This window comes from Mastomys coucha, unplaced genomic scaffold (genome assembly GCF_008632895.1).
Source record: "Mastomys coucha isolate ucsf_1 unplaced genomic scaffold, UCSF_Mcou_1 pScaffold5, whole genome shotgun sequence".
Lineage (NCBI taxonomy): Eukaryota > Metazoa > Chordata > Mammalia > Rodentia > Muridae > Mastomys > Mastomys coucha.
The window spans coordinates 65,989,594-66,002,453 of record NW_022196911.1 but is presented as its reverse complement, the minus strand read 5'-3'; the positions used below and the strand labels follow the sequence as shown (position 1 = coordinate 66,002,453).

At 46.3% G+C, this 12,860-nt stretch overlaps 2 protein-coding genes across 10 annotated transcripts in view; one reads left to right on the top strand and one right to left on the bottom strand.

Moving 5' to 3' along the window:
• Positions 1-1,030, bottom strand: part of Kif1c (kinesin family member 1C) — a 29,121-nt gene extending 28,091 nt beyond the window's left edge. The window contains exon 1 of one of the 4 annotated variants that reach the window (XM_031353491.1): positions 599-1,030. The gene's annotated coding sequence lies outside the window, so the exon portion shown is untranslated. The remainder of the gene's footprint in view (positions 1-598) is intronic. The other 3 variants (XM_031353490.1, XM_031353489.1, XM_031353488.1) reach the window with 3 other exon arrangements.
• Positions 1-12,749, top strand: part of Inca1 (inhibitor of CDK, cyclin A1 interacting protein 1) — a 14,179-nt gene extending 1,430 nt beyond the window's left edge. Inside the window, exons 1-7 of one of the 6 annotated variants that reach the window (XM_031353499.1) lie at positions 864-955; positions 4,610-4,694; positions 10,232-10,345; positions 10,560-10,599; positions 10,848-11,041; positions 11,670-11,829; positions 12,263-12,749. In XM_031353499.1, the coding sequence (XP_031209359.1) occupies positions 4,651-4,694; positions 10,232-10,345; positions 10,560-10,599; positions 10,848-11,041; positions 11,670-11,829; positions 12,263-12,406 (696 nt within the window). In that variant the 5' untranslated portion in view covers positions 864-955; positions 4,610-4,650 and the 3' untranslated portion in view covers positions 12,407-12,749. Of the gene's footprint in view, positions 1-863; positions 956-1,016; positions 1,388-3,326; positions 3,562-4,609; positions 4,695-10,231; positions 10,346-10,559; positions 10,600-10,847; positions 11,042-11,669; positions 11,830-12,262 lie in introns of those variants that run through there. The other 5 variants (XM_031353498.1, XM_031353502.1, XM_031353497.1 and 2 more) reach the window with 5 other exon arrangements.
• Positions 12,750-12,860: the final 111 nt, after the last annotated feature.

Genomic DNA, 12,860 nt, shown 5'->3' with positions numbered 1-12,860 from the left:
TAGCCTTCCCAGGCAGAGCAGGGGAGGAGTGAAGGGGCTGGTTTATCCCACCACAGGAAGGGAGTAGCCGAAATCACAAACTAGCTCAGGAAGACTAGCCCTGACCCCCAAAAAACCCTGACCAGAGGAGGGAGGGACACCAGGGTGGACAGGCAATGTGACTCGTCCGAAGCTAAGAAAACAAGGAATTGGGTGGCAAGAATAGGGTATAGCGGGGTAAAGAAATAGGCAGTGGGTGCAGGGTCTGCAGGTACTGCTTGAAAGGCGCACTGGAGAAGAGGTCGCGGCTAGGTGGGGCAGACCGACCCGAAAGAGGGTCTCGGGTCACCTGCACCTTGCCCACTGGCAGGTCTCCGACAGGCCCCCGCCTGTCCTCTCTGGGCGGCCATGAGTTCCCGGTCCTCCAGTCCAGCCAACCGACGGCTGCCCGGGGCCTGGCACCTCTCTGCGCCTCCGCGGGATAAATAGCACATGATCCGAGCTCTCGCGCCTAGCCCGCCCGGCCGGGTCGTGCAATCCGGACCTCGGAACCCGGGCTCCCCGCCCCACAGCGCATTCCTCCGCGGGCGTCCCCTCCCTGCCCCCCACCGGCTCTCACCTCGTCGCGGCAGAACTCCCGGCGGAGAGCAAAGGGACAAACTTTCTGGGATGCCTAAGACCGGCGAGGGAGAGACCGGGGGCCAGTTCGGGGCTGCCCCCGCCCCTCGCCGGGTCCCCGGGCGGCGGGCGGCGGATCGCGCCCCGGGGGCGGCAGCAGAAGCGGCGCCAGCGGCCGGCGCCCGCCCGGGCAGCGCGAGCTGGGGCGGGGAGCGAGGGGCGGGGGACGGACGGACGGATGCGCGCGCGCGGACGGGCAAGCGGGCACGCGCTGTCCCGGGAAGGAGCCACCCGGGTCACTCTAGTTAAAGGGGCAGTGCACGCTGACAGTAGGCCTCACCGGGCAGAGACTAAGAGAGTGAGTTGCGGACACTCAGGGAAAGCAAACCCACCCAGAACGTGGGAAAAGTAGCGCTCCTGAGGAGCCCGGGAAGGTGGGGGCGGACGCAGGAGGGGACTTAGGTCGGAGCCGCGCACGTCGTCGCCGTCAGAGACGCGCCCAGGAGGCGGGGCTTGTTGGCAGGCCACGCCCAGGGGCGGTCCATTCAGGCCCGGCCTTCAGGCGAGCCTGGCGAGTGGGGCGAGCGAGCCGGGTCACTAGGGGAGCTGCTCCTCCCTGCCCGACCTGAGGTTCCAGAACACTCGCTTCGCAGTTGCCTCGGGTGGTGGGGCCAAATGCAGAGCCGTCGCCGACATAGCCACTCGGACGCTCTCTTCTCAGATAGCCTTCTCGTTTGACCCCTGGAGCGCCGCCTCAGCCCGTCAGCCCCAGTCAGCCCCTCAGGCTCAGGTGTCTTCGTAGGCCTCAGTTGCTTTCTCAGGACTTGGGGAAGGAGACCCCTGCCCGCCCAGCCTGGTCTGCCCATGCATGTCCCTAAGCATGGGCTGCTACCTCACCACCCCGGTTTTGCCTTCCGGCCTATTGCCAAAGATTTGGCTGTGGACCGCACCCAGTCTTCCTGCCAGAGGTCGCCTTGGCCCCTTTAGGCCCAATCCACACCCTCAGGCCCAGTTCTTTCCCCCCCACCCCCCGTAAGGTTACCCCAACACCAGGCTCCTCAGCCATCCTTTCAGATGTCCACCCACCCTCTTAGATCTTGCTGCCAAGATCTTGACTATCCCTTGGTCAACTGTCAATTCTGTCTGGCCGCCTTAAACCGGTCCAGCCCCTTAGCTCTAGATCACCCACTCAGGCGCAGCTATCCAAACACCTCTCAATTCCTAACTGCTCCCTTAGTTCTAAACTCCCTCCTAATCCACGATATCCATTTTAGATCTCACACTAAACAGCCCAGCTTTATGCCATCTGCCATTTCAAGATGCTTTTAATGTTCCTCGACCTTTCTCAGCTCACTTTAGCTGCCCTTGGTTTTCTTTTGTGATGGACTGGGTCTCTCTTTGTAACCCCTACCCCAGGCTGGCCTTAAACTCTCAGTCCTGTGTTAGCCTCCTGAATGCTGAGGTCACAGGATTGCAAAACTATGCCTAGCTCACTCTTTGGATAACCTTTGCTCGTAACATTTTCTGACTGTTTTTTGATTTGTCCTTTACGCCAGCCAACATGCACTCCTAACTTACCTGGTAGTTTATTGTTTAGGGTCCCACGGCCTAGGGCATGCCAGCAAGCTGCTCTACCACTTAACGACAGCTCTATTGCTTACCTAGCTTTTTTTATTTGTTTCATTTTGGACAAACTTTTGTTGTTTTAAACCAGTCAAAACTCAAACATTAAGCCTCCTAAGCCTTTGGAAGTATAAGTCTATACCATCACTCCTGGATTTTATTTGTTCATTTATTTAATTTTATTTTTCTGGGCTTTTCTAGAATTCTTTTTTTTGTTTGTTTGTTTGTTTTGTTTTGTTTTGTTTTCAAAACAGGGTTTCTCTGGATAGCCCTGGCTGTCCTGGAACTCACTCTGTAGACTAGGCTGGCCTCGAACTCAGAAATCCGCCTGCCTCTGCCTCCCAAGTGCTGGGATTAAAGGTATGTGCCACCACTGCCCGGCTATTTTTAAGATTTTATTTTTATTTTTAAGCTGGGAAGTGGTGGCATATGCCTGTAATCTCAGCACTCTGGAGGCAAAAGCAGGTGGATCTCTGTGAGTTTGAGGCCAGCCTGATCTCAGAGTCAGTTCTAGGAGAGACAGGGATACACAGAGAAACCCTGTCTCGAAAAAGAAAAAAATTAGTCTTAATTAATTACATATGTGCTCATGGTTTTGTGTGTGTGTGTGTATGTGTGCATGTGGGCATATGCTGATATGGGTGCCTGTGGAGGTCAGAAGAGGGTATCAGATCCTCTAGAGGGGAGTTAGGAGTTACATGTATAAGCCATCTGACATGGATGCTGGGAACCTAACTCTGGTCTTCTCCAAGAGCAGCAAGTACTCTTAACCACTGAGCCATCTCTCCAGCTCTCTTATCTAACATTTTTAATACTTTAATACAATTATACAACCCTGCCTTTCCCCATATCTAGTATTCTTAACCAGCTAGCTCCCTACCCATCTTGGCTAGCTGTAAAGTCATCTTTGCTGGCTCTGTGCAACTGAGCTTTTATTTTGTTGGTTTTTTTTTAGATGAAGCAATGATGGAAGGTTTTTTTAAATTTTATTTTAGATTGATTTACTTCCTTTTTATGTGTTTTTCTTGTGTGCACATATGTGTTCCTGGTGCCCACAGAGGTCAGAAGAGCATGTCAGATAAAGTTACAGATGATTGGGAGCTACAGTGTGGGTGCTGGGAGCCAAACTCAGGTCCTCCACAAGACGAGTTCTCTTAAGAGCAGAGCCATCTTTCCAATCCTACAGGTGGAGGTTATTAAGAGAATGTTTTAAAATAGATTTAACCATAGGCATCAAAAGAGAAAGGTGAGAGGCTGAAGAGTTGGCTCAGTGATGAAGAAGAGCCCAGGTCGCTCTTACAGAAGACCTTTTCTGCCTTCTCCAGCTCCTGCACGAACATGGTACACATAGATTTATACAGGCTCACAGCACACACAGAAATAAAAAGTCCACAAGTAATTCTTGACAGGAAGAAGAGAAGAGCTTAGGAAAAGGACTGTATGTAGCCAAGCAAGAGTACAACCTTCTCAAGAAAGTGTCTGTGCAGCTCCTCTTTTCATTTTACTGTAGAGCAGTGGTCCTCAGTCTTCCTAAGTGGTGACCCTTTAACACAGTTCTTTATAGTATGGTGACCCCCAACCCAACCATAACATTATTTCTGTTGCTACTGCATAACTATAATTTTGCTACCGTTATAAATTGTAATGTAAGTATCTGTGTTTCCCATGATCTTAGGTGACCCCTGTAAAAGGGCCATTCAACCCCCATACGATTGCAACCCACAGGTTGAGAACCACTGCTGAAATTGTAGACAGTCTCAGCTACCTTCTCCTTTGTTGTTATTTTTCCCATGGTTTCACTAACCTTTCATTCCCAATATATTACCAACCCTGACTTCCTCCACGTCTCTGTTCTCAATTACCAGTTCTATTCCAACTATTGCCAAAGGCCTCTGCTCCACCTGTCAGCTTTTTTGTTTTTGTTTTTGTTTGTTTGTTTTGTTTTGTTTTTCCGAGACAGGGTTTCTCTGTGTAGCCCTGGCTGTCCTGGAACTCACTCTGTAGACCAGGCTGGCCTCGAACTCAAGAAATCCACCTGTCTCTGCCTCCCAAGTGCTGGGATTATAGGCATGCTCCACAAACGCCTGGCACCTGTCAGCTTTTTGTTTCATCATCTTGTATTACAATGAACTTAACTTGTATCTGTAATCTTCACTATACCTTGAGCTCCAAAAATTCTTCTCCTTGACATCATCCAACTTTCCTCTTGTTCTTATCTCCCACTTTACATGTTTACTAAACAGTACAGCACTATTAACTCTCTTAGAGTTATTAAGCTCTCCTTTTTTTCAGGATGTTCAGTCCCCTTCCAATCGCTAGACTTGTTGATGGTTTGGTCATCAACAAGCCATTATATGAGTGAATGATTCATTATCTATTATCCTCCCAGCACCAAGGAGATCCAGTCTTGCTACCTAGCCAAGTCCAGTCATGCAGGGTCAGGAAGATGGAGACAGCATCCTTCCTTCTGCCAAGTGAGTCCTCACTACTGGGTGGGAAGGAGAAGGATGGGATGGAGGGAAGATGCTTGAATTCTTCTTAGAAAGGAGTACAAAAGAGGAACCTTCCATGCCTGGGCTTAAGGGATTGAGCTTCATTTATTCAACAAATGGCTTCCTATTACTACTATGTTTTAAATTGTCCATGGAGACCAGAAGGATTGTGAGGCTGTAGACACGGTGCTGAGAAACTCAAATGCAGCACGGTGCTCTTAGCCACGCGTCACTGCTCTAGCCCCAGCAAGTGGGTTTCGAACACGGTAATGATCTAGGAACTGTATCAGGCATCAGGGACTCAACAGTTAGTAAGAACGTGGTCCTCCCCTCACAGAGCAGTATGTATAGACAATGTATAGACAAGCATCATTACAGCTAGTTAGGAGAACCACACAAAAAGATACTAAGTATAGAGTGATGAAAACAGGAGATAAAAGGTTAGGCTCGCTGTAGAAAACAAATGTATAGAAGTGGATTCGAAATGAAATAAACAGGGTGTGTTCTAGTAACAGGTTAGGCCAATGTAGTTAAAACTTGTTAACTGAAGAAAATGTGAACAAAGTTAAGAGAGTTAAAGCCAGTTCATAGAAAACCTTATAAGCCATAGACAAACTTTTGTATTTTTATTCTAAAGATGGTGGGAATGGATAGAACGTTTAAGCTAGCCAGTGAACAAGCACACCTGTTTCCTTCAACCTCTTTTATTATGGAAAATTTCAAATAAATATACTAGAGAAATAGTGTTATGAATTGATGTATTCTTTTCAGGAAGATTCAATAATTTTCATTATAGGGATTTTTCTTTACCTATCCATCCTTCTAATTCTCAATTTTTAAAGATTTTCTTATTATATGTATCTGTGACTTCATGCACACATATATGTGCAGGTGTGTGCTCCAGTATTGTACGTATTGGTGCCAGAAGGTGAGGAGTATCCTATCCACTTACTGCCTATTCTTTAAAAAATCTGTTGTTGTTTGGTTGGTTGGTTTGTGTGTTTGTTTGCTTGTTTGTTTTTGTTTTTTTATGTTTTGTTTTGTTTTGTTTCAAAAGGTCTTACTATACATCTCTAGAACTCACTATGTAGACCAGGCTAGCCTTGAACTCACAGAGATCTACCTGCCTCTGCCTCCTGATTGCTGGAAATAAAGGCATGTGCTACCACTGGGGAAAATTTTTTAAAGGTTTTATTTATCTTATTTTATGTGTGTGAGTACTTTGACAGTATATACATGTACCATATGAATTCTGGGAACCTAATCTGTGTCAGCGGTGCTTTTAACTGCTGAGCTCTCTCTCTCTTTCTCTTTCTCTCTCTCTCTCTCTCTCTCTCTCTCTCTCTCTCTCTCTCTCTCTCTCTCTCTCTCTCTCTCTCTCTCTCTCTCTCTTTCTCTCTGACACTGGAGTTCATATTTCCTCAGAGTAGAAGCTAGCAAGTCCCAGCAGTACAGCCCCTTCCAAGGTAGGGCTACAGATGCCTGAAGGACACTTAGCTTGTCACATGGGTGCTGGGATCTGAATTCCGTCCTCATGATTAAACAGCAAGTACTAACTCCAGCCCCCTTTTTTGCTTGTTTTTGAAGTGGGGTCTTACACAGTTTAGGCTAGCCTCAGACTTACTATGTAGACAGGATGACTTTACACTTCTGATCCTGTCATCATCTCCCAAGTGCTGAGATTACATACATGTACCAGTGGGTGTTGGATCTCCTAAACCTGAAGGCAACAGGCAGTTGTATGCCTGATGTGGGTTCTGGGAACTGAACCTCAGTTCCCTAAAAAAGCAGTAAATGCTCTTAACCACTGAGCCAATATGGTACCACTTTAAAAGTATCAGTGGACTCAGGGGGCAGAGACAAAGAAAAGAACAGATTACTTTCTCCTCCTCTGTGTAGTAGCATCTGGGGAGGAAATAAGGATAGAAGTGGGGGCTGAAGAGAAGGCTCAGCAGTTAAGAGCGTTTGTTCTTGCAGAGAATCTGGGTTCAGTTCCTAATACCCACATGGTAGCTAAAAACCATCTGCCACTCTAGGTCTAGAGGATCCAGTGCCCTCTCCCATTGTCTGTGGGCATCGTATGAATGTGGTGCTCAGACATAAGTGCAGGCAGCATAAAACAAACACATAAAATACAAAATACATTTTTTTCTTTTTCTTTTTTTTTTTTTGTTTTTTTTTTGTTTTTTTGTTTTTTTGTTTTTCAAGACAGGATTTCTCTGTGTAGCCCTGGCTGTCCTGGAACTCACTCTGTAGACCAGTAGACCAGGCTGGCCTCAAACTCAGAAATCTGCCTGCCTCTGCCTCCCAAGTGCTGGGATTAAAGGCTTGCGCCACCACTGCCTGGCTAAAAAATACATTCTTAAAAATAAAAATAGGGTGTGTGTGTGTGTGTGTGTGTGTGTGTGTGTGTGTGTGTGTGAAATGTCTCAGTGATTAAGAGCACTGGCTACTTTTCCAGAGACCCAGGTTCAATTCCCAGCACACACAAAACATCTTCTAGTTCCAGAGGGTCTGATACACTCTTCTGGGTTCTGTGGGCCCTCTATGCATGTGATACACAGACACATATACAGGCAAAACACATGATATGGAATAAAAATAAATTAAAATTTAAATAAATAGAATAGCAGCCAGAGAGAGGCAGAGAGACAGAGACAGAGAGAGACATAGAGAGAGATAGAGAGAGAGATGGAGAGTAAGAGAGAGAGAAAGAGAGAGAGAGAGAGAGAGAGAGAGAGAGAGAGAGAGAGAGAGAGAGACTATTGCTATAGTCCAGGAAGAAAAAGATGATAGATGATCTGCATATGATGAGAAGAAAAATGGAAACACTGGTCAGGTTTGGGCATTGTTCAGTTTTACAGCTCACAGGATTGGCCAATGGACTAGATACAGGAAGTCAGGGAAACAGAACACAGCAGGATTTTGGCCACAGCTACTAGGCATATAAAGTGTATCTTTATTAAGCTGAAGGATGAGAAGATGTTGAGAAGGTGTTAAGGAGGAACCAGGGCTTGAACAGATTTGGGAATATTGGCACACTGAGATATGTAAAGTCATGAAACTGAATGAGACCACCTAAAGACAGATAGAGGTGAAAAATATAGAACATCCCCTAATATTTTACTTCTTAATGGCCAGGAGGTTGGGCCAGACATGATGGCTCACACCTTTAATCCCAGCACTCAGAACACAGAGGCAGACAGATTTTTCTAAGTTCAGAGCCAGCCTGATCTATATAGCAAGTTCCAGGGCAGCCAGAGCTACATAGTAAGATCTTGTTTTTAAAAATGAACAAATGCTGGGCAGTGGTGGTGCATGCCTTTAATCCCAGCACTTGAGAGGCAGAGGCAGGTGGATTTCTGAGTTCGAGGCCAGCCTGGTCTACAGAGTGAGTTCCAGGACAGCCAGGGCTATACAGAGAAACCCTGTCTCAAAAAAAAACAAAAAAACAAAAAAACAAAAAAAAAACAAAAAACAAAACAAACAAACAAACAAACAAACAAAAATGAACAAAAACAACAACAACAAAAATCAGAAGAGTAGATGTCATTCAATCTGGGGATCAGAAAGTAATGGGCACTGCTCTCAAACAGCTCTCTATGCCTTCCTCTATACAAGGACACTCAGACAGCTCTCCTATATACAAAAGACACGCTGTGTTCTGAGATACAGAAGACACATTAGGGTAAACACGGCTTCTCTTTCTTGGACCCCTTGCATTGACTTAAGCTTTCCTCTTAACAATTCTGCTTGTTAAAATTATGTTCTCTGACTATGAAATACAGAAGGTGAGATTCAAGCTGGGTGTGGTGCCACGTGTCCTTTATTCCCAGCATTTAGGAAGCAGAGGTAGACAGATCACAGTGAGTTTGAGGTCAGCCTGGTCTACCTACCAAGTTCTGGAACAGACAGATAGTCAGTCTGTCTGAAAAAGAGGGAAAGGCAAAGGGAATGTGGAGAGGGGAAGGGGAGGAGGAGGGAGAGAGAGAACTAGAAGCAGCTGAGATTTGGTGAGTTCTAAGGGTTCAACCATAGCGCATCTCCACCCTCACCCTAGCTCCTCTCTCCAATCAAATCTTTAGCTAAGGTGGGCAAAAGGCTCTCTATGGTTGTAGCTCAGCTAGATACAGCTTAGGTAGTACAGTGCTTTGTTAGCATTTAGTAAACTTTGGGTTTGATTCCTAGCACTGCATTAAAAACTAGGTACAGTGGCACATGCCTGTGATCCCAGCATTCAGGATGTAGAGGCAGGAAGATCTTGTTAAAACTTTTTTTAAAATTAATTTATGTATATATCTGCAAGTGTATGTGCACATGTATATGGGTATCTGCAGAAGCCAGAAGAGGGTTGGATTTTACACATCTGGAGTTACAGGCAGTTGTGAGCTACCCAGCTCTGGGTACCCAGTTCTGCGATTTGAACTTGGGTCCTCTGCAAAAGCAGCATGTGCTCTGAACCATCTGAACCATCTTTCCACCCCTGTGAGGCAGGAGGAGGATCTTAAGTACAAGGTCATCCTCTATGACAGAGCAAGTTTGAGGCCAGCCTAGGATACACGAGACCCTGTCTTAAAGAGGAGAGAGAAAAAGCATTATGATTCGTGTTTTTTTTTTGTTTGTTTGTTTGTTTGTTTGAGAGAGGGTTTCTCTGTGTAGCCCTGGCTGTCCTGGAACTCACACTGTAGACCAGGCTGGCCTCGAACTCAGAAATCCGCCTGCCTCTGCCTCCCAAGTGCTGGGATTAAAGGCGTGCGCCACCACTGCCCAGCAATGATTCATGTTTTTAATCCCAGCACTTAGAAGGAAGAAACATGCAGATTTCTAAGTTTAGGGCTAGCCTAGTCTATATGGCAAGTTCCAGGCCAGCCAGAGCTTCATAGTGAGACCCTGTCTCAAAAGAGAGGTAGAAGGGAGTGTAAGGGAGGGAGAGAGGAAAGGAAAGGAGATGGAGAGGACCAATGAAAAGACATGACTAGCAAGCACATGAACAGCTATATGATCCCATGGAAAGACCCATCCCTGAACCCAGTAGGTGAGTAGATTCTCTAAGGCAGTGGTCCTCAACCTTCCTAATGCTGCATCCCTTTATACAGCAACTCGTGAGCCCCCAACCATAAAACTATTTTCATTGGTACTTCATTACTGTGAATTTGCTACTGTTATGAATCATAATGATACTTATCTGTATTTGCTGATGGTCTTAAGAAACTCCTGTGAGGGCTGGTGAGATGGCTCAGTGGGTAAGAGCACTGACTGCTCTTCCAAAGGTCCTGAGTTCAATTCCCAGCAGCCACATGGTGGCTCACAACCATCTGTAATGAGATCTGACACCCTTTTCTGGTGTGTCTAAAGACAGCTACAGTGTACTTAGATATAATAATAAATAAATCTTTAAAAAAAAAAAAGACTCCTGTGAAAGGGCCATTGATGCCCCACCAAAAGGGTCTACACCTATAGGTTGAGAACCAATGCTTTAAGTGATGATGCAGGCAAGAGTCTCCATTGTTCTCTCTCAGGTGTTCCAGAGTGGTCAGCCGATTTTCACCCTGCAGCCTGCCTTCCAAGAATAGTAGACCAATGTCTCAGCTTTATGGAGATACCTTCTGGGAGAATCTTAGTCAAAGGTCTAGGTGAGTAGAGAGAAACCAGGAACTGAGGGTGGAAAGGTGAGGCTATTCTGTTTTTAATGATCATAAATCCTTACAGCAACAAGCCCTCATTTGGAAGTCATTTCACACTACTTAGTGGAAATTGTAGCTCCAACAGGTCGTTAGAGTTTATAAGAAAAATGATATTTATCAGGGTGTCCTTTCTGACTCCAGCTCCTGTTTTTGTTCTTCTCAGCTCCAACTGGATGGTAGAACAGAACATTCCACCAATTCTGGTAGGACAAACTGCTTCTCAGCCTTCTGTTAAAATTGTACCCATTGCCTTCCTATTATTACCATTTCTCTCTGGTATTTCCCAACCAGTATACTAACCAGACCCTGTTTTTATTGGTGAATCAAGCATCCTGTTTTCTAGATTATACCTAAGCTCCCAAAGACCCCAGATTCTCTACTTGAGCCCAAGATCCCTTGAAACTAACATCTGTCTACCCATTTAGCAACTTATTCTTCCTTCTTGACACAGAGGACCACTGGTTTCTTCCAGCCTGGCCTGCACCCTCTTGAGGGGCTCCCTCCTCCTGAGAAGCTTTGGAGAAGAAAGAGAAAGAAGCTACATTTGGAAAGAATGCAAAAGGGACCTGGAAGCATTCCAGCCTGTGTTAGAGCAGTAACTTATCATCTGGAGGACCTGAGGAGGCGCCAGAGAGTCATCAATGAGTAAGGAGGCATGCATGGCATTGGCCTCCGGGAGCCAAGCAGGAATCAGAGGCAGGATAGTTTGAACTACAGAAAGTTAAGAGCTTTAAGAGAATTTATTGACACTTAGAAAGGAACCATATCCTTGGTGTTACTGAAATATAATTTCTTTAATTTTTTGCATTTAATTATGTATATACATGTGTTGTGCATGCCACAACATATGTGTGGAGGTCAGAGGACAATTTATGGGAATTGGCTCTCTCCTTCCATCATCTGGGTCCTGACTTAGGTCATCAGGTGCCCAATACCTTTACCTGCTAAGTCATCTTGCTGACCCTCAAACATGATTCCTATAATATGGAAAGAAGCAATTGAGGGATGGAAGTCAGATAAACTGGAAGGAGTGAAATGGTCTGTGATTACAAGAAAGCACATCGTTGAACTAGGGTTAACTGGTGGTCACTGTTTGGTCCCTGGACTGGAAATTCTTGTCTGTGAAGAACAAAAAGTTGGGGGTGATTTGAAGGTCAATGGTAGCAGCTGTGAGTCTCAGCAAGAAATGCTTCAGACCAGGGGTAAGTAAGGAACAAAGAGCCCGGGAGCCTGGCCTCTAGACACTGTTCTCCTCAATCTAATGTCTCCACAGACTGAAGAAGGCCCAGTGGGGCAGCTCTGATGCTACACCTGAACTCCCGGTGCTTGAAGAGGACTGTGAACTCCCAAGCACTACAAAATACTTTGACATGGTAGAAGAGAGGGCAACGTATCCACCGGAAGAGACTTACTTTGTCACTCCCAGGGATCAGGTATGACTGAAGAGGAAAGTAGTAAGGTTAGGGAGGAAGTCAATTCATAGTCAAACAGGGATGTGGCAGGAGCCAAGAGCCAATTCGGATAGCTGGTTTAAGAACGAAAAGTGGTGGAGGAACTGAGCTTTTGAGGCTATGTGCCTGAATTTGGCAATTAAGAAATCTGGAGGCCAGGCAGTGGTGGCTTGCCTTTAATCCCCAGCACTTGAGAGGCAGAGACAGGTGGATTTCTGAGTTTGAGATCAACCTGGTCTACAGAGTGAGTTCCAGGACAGCCAGGGCTACACAGAGAAATCCTGTCTAAAGAGAGAGAGAGAGAGAGAGAGAGAGAGAGAGAGAGAGAGAGAGAGAGAGAAGAAATGTGGAGAGAGACCTATTTTTCCATTCTTGCTTTTTTTACCCTCTTGCTCTCAATTTCTCTCACCTACAGCTGTTTTGGTCTCCCTGGACTCCTGTAGACCAGCAGGGGACTTATGCCTCTGGGCGGCTAAGCTCTCTGGCCTACAGCACTGTTACAGCCAGAAAGAACCCCACTTACAATCCCCAGAGGATGGAGTTGGAGTCTGAGGAGTAGTGGGAAATCATCCAGGCCCAAGCTACGGAACCCAAGACCAATTCAAACATCAAGACTCCCTATTGCTGGCTTCAAGGCGGTTGTTTTCTCTCTCCTAACCTTAATTGTTGTCTCCATCCCATAGCGTAGGCATTCACAGCCCACTTGAGTTCCTATCCAGCTGCCCAGTACACTCACAGCCGGGTTTTTCTCTGGGCCAGAACCTGGTCTTGTGTTCTCTCTGTTCTGTTATTAAAGAGCCCTAAGTTGTCTTGTTTCTGCGCGAGGTAGTGATGAAAGGGGAATGAAAAGGCGGACTCCTTTGATTTTCTTGATCATTCAGTACAATGAAGTCAAGCTAGGTCCCTAAATTTGCCGTGTCTCGCCCAAGACTAGAAGAATTCTTCATTCTCAAGCACTCTCCTTTGCGTCCAGGGCTCTGGCCCTGGACCTCTGCCCACGCCCCATCCTCCTG